This window comes from Nerophis lumbriciformis, linkage group LG01, assembly GCF_033978685.3.
Source record: "Nerophis lumbriciformis linkage group LG01, RoL_Nlum_v2.1, whole genome shotgun sequence".
Taxonomy (NCBI): Eukaryota; Metazoa; Chordata; class Actinopteri; order Syngnathiformes; family Syngnathidae; genus Nerophis; species Nerophis lumbriciformis.
In genome coordinates, this window is record NC_084548.2 from 183,186 (window position 1) to 191,047 (window position 7,862).

The 7,862-nt window shown below is 39.6% G+C and overlaps 1 protein-coding gene across 1 annotated transcript in view; it reads right to left on the bottom strand.

Moving 5' to 3' along the window:
* The window catches only part of dedd (death effector domain containing), a 28,506-nt gene extending 21,321 nt beyond the window's left edge, over positions 1–7,185 (bottom strand). The window contains exons 1-2 of the mRNA XM_061973573.2: positions 7,061–7,185; positions 2,454–3,048 (exon numbers count right to left, since the gene is read on the bottom strand). Coding sequence (XP_061829557.1) covers positions 2,454–2,985 — 532 coding nt within the window. The 5' untranslated portion in view covers positions 2,986–3,048; positions 7,061–7,185. The remainder of the gene's footprint in view (positions 1–2,453; positions 3,049–7,060) is intronic.
* Positions 7,186–7,862: the final 677 nt, after the last annotated feature.

A 7,862-nucleotide genomic window follows, 5' to 3' on the forward strand; every position in this document is an offset into this window, starting at 1 on the left:
GATATTAACAGGGAATTATCAAGTCGATTAATAATAGTTTTGAGGGAAAAAAATACAACTGGAAATGATGCAATGTTACCACAAACTTCAGCAACCAAATTAGGAGGTGTTGTTTTGAAATGGTTCTATATGAACAAATAATATGGGAAGCTGCAATATGTATTGCAATATAGATTTTATTTTTCGGACTATAAGGCGCACTTAAAATCCTTTCATTTTCTCAAAAATCGACAGTGTGCCTTATAACCCGGTGCGCCTAATGTACGGAATAATTCTGGTTGTGCTTACCGACCTCGAATACATTTTATTTGGAACATGGTGAAATGCTAAAATGGTAGTCAAACATAAGATATACATGTAGACTGCAATATGACGCCAGTAAACACCAAAACTTTAAATGTTCCATTGACAAAAAAAGAACATTGCACACGGCGCTCAAAAATCTGTCAAAATGTTTTTAGTATGACTATGAAGCCGCACCGCCTGATGGATTGTCGGCCCATTACGGCTACCGTAGTCAGAGATACCAGTTTTACTATGGTGTGTGTATAAGGACCACACAATGGCACCCATTAGCAGACATATTATCTGGCGTTTTGTTTCACAATATTATGCAAAACCAACTTTTCTTACCTTCTGGTACCTGCTGATCTGTATTTGGGATCTGCATAAGTCCTGAAAATTTGCGCACTGTAGTCCGTGCTGATACAGTAATGCAGGGGTGCTCACACTTTTTCTGCAGGCGAGCTACTTTTCAATTGATCAAGTCGTGGGGATCTACCTCATTCATATATATAATTTATAATTTACTTATTTATGAAACATATGTTTTTGTTAACAAGTTAAAGGTGTTTAATGATAATGCAAGCATGTTTAACACATATAGTTAATATTGTTAATACATTAAAGGTGTTTAATGATAATACAAGTATGTTTAATACATATAGTTAATATTGTTAATAAGTTAAAGGTGTTTAAAGATAATGCAAGCATGTTTAAAACATATAGTTAATATTGTTAAAAAATTAAAGGTGTTTAATGATAATACAAGCATGTTTAATACATATAGTTAATATTGTTAACAAGTTAAAGGTGTTTAATGATAATACAAGCATGTTTAACACATAGTTAATATTGTTAAAAAATTAAAGGTGTTTAATGATAATACAAGAATGTCTAATACATATAGTTAATATTGTTAACAAGTTAAAGGTGTTTAAAGATAATACAAGCATGTTTAACACATATAGTTAATATTGTTAACAAGTTAAAGGTGTTTAAAGATAATACAAGCATGTTTAACACATATAGTTAATAAGTTAAAGGTGTTTAAAGATAATACAAGCATGTTTAACACATATAGTTAATATTGTTAACAAGTAAAATGTGTTTAATGATAATACAAGCATGTTTAACACATATAGTTAATAAGTTAAAGGTGTTTAAAGATAATACAAGCATGTTTAACACATATAGTTAATATTGTTAACAAGTTAAAGGTGTTTAAAGATAATACAAGCATGTTTAACACATATAGTTAATAAGTTAAAGGTGTTTAAAGATAATACAAGCATGTTTAACACATATAGTTAATATTGTTAACAAGTAAAAGGTGTTTAATGATAATACAAGCATGCATATAGATTCCTTTCTTTCATGAAGACAAGAATATAAGTTGGTGTATTACCTGATTCTGATGACTTGCATTGATTGGAATCAGACAGTGGTGCTGATAAGGTCCGCATTTTCGAATGGAGGAGAAAAAAAGTCCTCCTTTCTGTCTAATACCACATGAAAGTGGTTGCTTTTTGGCATCTTATTTGTCCAGCTTCCGTACTCCTTTGTATACACTTTACAAGAAATACATTGTCGGCAAACTCCGTAGCTTGCTAGCTTGTGCACGCCAGCTTTCTGAGACTCCTATTTTGTTAGCGCAACTGTGCAGTCGGTCTTTGGAGTTTTGACGACAGGTACGGCGCCAGAGTCTGTTGAAATAAAGTGTTTCTCGCCTTCAAGTCGCTAATTTTAATGAGCTGGCAGCAGCCAGCGTCATCTCAGAAGACCCTCGGGTGTCAATCAAGTGACGAAAGTGACGTCATAGTGAAGATTTATGATCGCTCATTTTTAGGACTATTTTTTTAATGCCTGGCTGGTGATCGACTGACACACCCTCCGAGATCGACTGGTAGCTCGCGATCGACGTAATGAGCACCCCTGCTCTAACCACTAGGCCACTGAGTATGAGGGGAAGAAGAGCCAATCACGTAGCTCATCAGCAGTCAGTAAACAACTGCCAATAAGTCGCAGATCCAATAAGGCTCACCTGATCCTCCTTGGATCCGGTCTTAACCATATTATCAAACATGACCCGATAAGTTGTGTGAATATGCGTGTGCCCAAGAGAAAAAGGTGCAGTTTGCAGGATTTGCAGACAGTAGGAGGAGGAAACTCACCAGCCTGCCGTCTCTTCAGCGTGACATAAGGCAACAGGTCATGGCGAGTGATAATCCTCAGGAGCTGGAGCACGTGTTGAAAGTTGGTCTCGTCGCAGCGACCCTGGCGCTCCAGGGCCAACAAGAAATCCCTCCCGCTCCTGATGCCGCCGCGCTCGTACTCGTCGATCACGTCCACGAACAAAAAAGACAGCACCCGAACGTCCCGGTGCGTGAGCTGGGCCCCGACTATGTCGAACATGCGGTGGAGGGAGTTCAAACCGTGCGACTTGTCCACCGCCTCCTCGGGCCAGGGCTCGAAGCTCCTCGACCCTCTGGATATGCTGGAGTTGACAAAGCAGGCGGAGACGCCGCCGGTCGGGGAGCATCCCGGCCGGCGCGGGAGAGCTCGGTTGTCCGTACGGCCGGCGGTGGCGCCGGCGCTGTGGTTGGAGTCCAGCGGGTGGGCCTGAATCTGAGGCCGGGCGTGATGCGCCGAGTCGTTGTTGTGATGAAGGCCCCCGCCGTGGAGTTGAGGCTGCTGCGAGGTCATCTCAGGGGCCAAAACGGGACACGGTGGTTGTCAAAAACGCCAACTCCTGCTCCACGTAACAAGCTAGAAAGAGTGGCACACAATTATCTTAGATCAGTGTTTTTCAACCTTTTTTCAGCCTAGGCACATTTTTTGCGTGGAAAAAATGCGGAGGCACACCACCAGCATCAATGTGGAATGCGCTCCCAACAGGTATAAAAGAAAGGGCATCTCTATCCTCCTTCAAAACCGCAATAAAGGTACACCTCCAGGCAACTTCAACCCTAAACTAACACCCTCCCCGGATTGTTGTTAATAATCAAATGTAAACAATCAAATGCAGATATTTTTCTTATGCCTTCTGATCTCTCTCTCTCTATGTCCACTACTTGCTGTACATATCCTACCAAGTCAGTCCTACACTGTTTTAATATCCATTTCTCTGTTCTCAATTGTTGATGACTGATGATAACAACCAAACCTAACCCCCGCCCCCTCCACACCCCGAATTGTAAATAATGTAAATAATCCAATGTATACACCCTGATGATTATCCTGTGTGATGACTGTATTATGATGATAGTATGTATGATAGTACGGGGGTCCTCAAGTACAAATCTTGAAGGTCCACAAATGTTTTTTTGAAACAGGCTGGGTCCGTTTATTATCGGTCAAGCTTATATAATAGCAGGAGGTAGGTAGTTTAAAATTTTCTTAAAATTAACAAAAATAAAATAAATATCCAATAAAATACATGAAATATTTTCTTTGAAACAAAAATAAATAAGGGAATCATTTTTGGTGATTTAACCCCCAATTCCAACCCTTGATGCTGAGTGCCAAGCAGGGAAGAATGCTGGTATGAGCTTTTAAACATAACCCGTTAACTGCTGCCAATCAAATGGTGAATAAGATACTCTTTAGGGTTCATATGTTTGTAAATCTGACTGTGATGAAGTCAGTGCCTCACCAGCCATCAACCTCACCGCACGTTACTGCTCTGTTGCTATTTGTTGTTGTGTCATAGATTTAACAAAAATCTTGCTTGATGTTTCATATGGCTTTTTCAGCCTCGTGATTTCTTTTTTTCTTAGCTCTGAATCATGAGGAAATGTCTCTTCAAATTCGCGGTGCTCTTTCAGATAGTGACGTTTCAGATTTTCACTTTTCACCAGAGCAACAGTAGTGTTGCATTGTAGACACATTGGTCTGGTACTTGCAGTAGGTAGGATGAAAACATATTGCTCTGTCCATTCTTCCTTGAAACGTCGGTTTTCCCTGTCCACCTTTCTTTTACCAGCCTGAGCCAACTTGGAGCATGCCATTGTGATTTGATTCACATTCAGTGACTGACAAGTGAACAGTTAGCGAAGTAGCGATACGAGACAACTGTGTGCCTGCAGCGAAAGGTTCCATGCACTGTGCACATGACCCAGGTGGTAACAGCCTATCAGCGCGTCGTGAAAGAGATGACAACCCATACCCCGGAATTAGCCAATCAGAGTGGCGTTCTCTCGCTCTCACTCCGTCTCTCTCTCTTTCTCTCTCTGCGAGAGAGAGAGAGAGAGAGAGAGAGAGAGAGAGAGAGAGAGAGAGAGAGAGAGAGAGAGAGAGAGAGAGAGAGAGAGACGGAGTGAGTGAGACACGAGAAGTGTAAACGAAACGTGGAGATATTTGACTAAAAACAACAAAGAACGTTGACTTGCGCTAGCGATAACTCACAGATAAATACAATTATTATATCTTTTTATAATAATTATAATTATAATAATAAAAAAAACATTTTTATTTTATTTTATTTTTTTACTATAATTCGTGCTGGGTCCGGACGGACACGTCGCTGGGTCCGGACATGGACCGCGGTCCGCCTGTTGAGGATCACTGTGATAGTATATATCTGTATCATGAATCAATTTAAGTGAACCCCGACTTAAACAAGTTGAAAAACTTATTTGGGTGTTACCAATTAGTGGTCAATTGTACGGAATATGTACTTCACTGTGCAACCTACTAATAAAAGTCTCAATCAATCAATCAAAAGCAGAAATCATTAAAAAAGGAAACTCAGTTGACAATAAAAAGTCGTTGTCGCAATTGTTGGATATGACTTTAAATCATAACCAAGCATGCATCACTATAGCTCTTGTCTCAAAGTAGGTGTACTGTCACCACCTGTCACATCACACTAGGGATGTCCCGATCCAGGTTTTTGCACTTCCGATCCGATACCGATATTGTTTTTGCACTTCCGATCCGATACCGATACCGATACTGACCGATACTGGCCTATCCGAGCATGTATTAAAGTTTAAAGTTATTTAGCCTACTTAGTTGTCAGAATCATGTTGAAAAGGGTTTTAGTACTCTTGATAACAACTAGCCAGCTGAATTAGGGGAGTTTGAATAATACACAATGGTTGGTAACAAGAAACTGACCTGTTTATTCAAGGATAAACACAAAATAGACAAAATGATACATGACAAACAGAAATGGCATCATTGAACTAGGGCTGGGCGATATGGCCTTTTTTTAATATTGCGATATTTTAAGGCCATATTGCGATACACGATATATATCTCAATATTTTGCCTTAGCCTTGAATGAACACTGATGGTGGAAACTTTACACTAGACTTCAGGCAACGTGGATCCTGTGCCTCTCCTGTCTTCCTCCAGACTCTGGGACCTCGATTTCCAAAGGAAATGCAAAATTTGCATGGTTGGGTGATGGTTTGGGGTGCCATGTCATCTGCTGGTGTCGGTCCACTCTGTTTCCTGAGATCCAGGGTCAACGCAGCCGTCTACCAGCAAGTTTTAGAGCACTTCATGCTTCCTGCTGCTGACCTGCTCTATGGAGATGGAGATTTCAAGTTCCAACAGGACTTGGCGCCTGCACACAGCGCAAAATCTACCCGTGCCTGGTTTACGGACCATGGTATTTCTGTTCTAAATTGGCCCGCCAACTCCCCTGACCTTAGCCCCATAGAAAATCTGTGGGGTATTGTGAAAAGGAAGATGCAGAATGCCAGACCCAAAAAGGCAGAAGAGTTGAAGGCCACTATCAGAGCAACCTGGGCTCTCATAACACCTGAGCAGTGCCAGAAACTCATCGACTCCATGCCACGCCGCATTAACGCAGTAATTGAGGCAAAAGGAGCTCCAACCAAGTATTGAGTATTGTACATGCTCCTATTTTTCATTTTCATACTTTTCAGTTGGCCAACATTTCTAAAAATCCCTTTTTTGTATTAGCCTTAAGTAATATTCTAATTTTGTGACACACGGAATTTTGGATTTTCATTTGTTGCCACTTCAAATCATCAAAATTAAATGAAATAAACATTTGAATGCATCAGTCTGTGTGCAATGAATAAATATAATGTACAAGTTACACCTTTTGAATGCAATTACTGAAATAAATCAAGTTTTTCAAAATATTCTAATTTACTGGCTTTTACCTGTATACATATATACAGATACATATCTTCCTTTTTAAATATTTTTTTACTATTTATATTACTAAATTATTGTGTATGCACCTTAGGGGATCTGCTCCAATTTCGTTGTTCTTTGAACCTGTTCACTCTAATAATGACAATAAAACTCGATTCTATTCTAATAACAACGTAAAATATGGAAAGGTGCTGCTAATAAACGATATCGTGACAATGAACAATAGTTGGCATGTGGTTGATTTTAAACAACAAATCCGGTTACTGACCACACTGAAAAAAAAGATGATTTGCAGTGTAAAAAGAATAAAAATGTGCGATATTCGCCAGGATGGTGACTTGCGTGCTAGTTAGTTGCAGACTCAAGCTAACGTAAAGCGCGCCGTCGCTGCACAGCTAAACCAAGCGATGTTGCACGTAAAGTAGCGGACCGGAATTTGTTGACTTTGACTTTCCAACGGAACATTTTGATAAGACATTGTTTGCATTCCGCGAGGAGTTCTCCTCACACCTTGCAGACACCGACGCGGCTAACGCTAAACTAGCTCGACGCGTCATCCTGCGAGGCTTCTTCGTGGACACAGAAACGCGTTTTTCATTTAGCACACAATGATGGATGAATATAAACGTAACAAGACTCTTACTTGGTGGTACGGCGCCTATTTAGCAGGAGTTGGGCTGGTTTTGCTGCCTTTTAGGCCCTTAAGCAGACACCACCTGGACTTTAAGATAAAATGAAAGTACTTCCTGTTTACAGTATCGTTCATTTCCGCCCTGGCCTTCAAAGTTCTTCATCCGCCTATTTTTTTTTAATAATACAACTTTATTGACAGTGACAAAACAATACACCTAAACACGACAACATTTTATGATTCAAAATCAAAATTTGAAATATTTAAAGTGTTTACTGGCTTACTAAGTTGTGAAAAAAAAAGTACTTCCTGTTTACAGTATCGTTCATTTCCGCCCTGGCCTTCAAAGTTCTTCATCCTCAGGCTCCGCCTCTTTTTTTGGAATAATACAACTTTATTGACAGTGACAAAACAATACGCCTAAACACGACAACATTTTATGATTCAAAATCAAAATTTGAAATATTAAAGTGTTTACTGGCTTACTAAGTTGTGAACAAAAAAGTACTTCCTGTTTACAGTATCGTTCATTTCCGCCCTGGCTTTCAAAGTTCTTCATCCGCCTCTTTTTTTGAATAACACAACTTTATTGACAGTGACGAAACAACATACCTAAACACGACAACATTTTATGATTCAAAATCAAAATTTGAAATATTAAAATGTTTACTGGCTTACTAAGTTGTGAACAAAAAAGTACTTCCTGTTTACAGTATCGTTCATTTCCGCCCTGGCTTTCAAAGTTCTTCATCCGCCTCTTTTTTTGAATAACACAACTTTATTGACAGTGACGAAACAACACATCTAAACACGA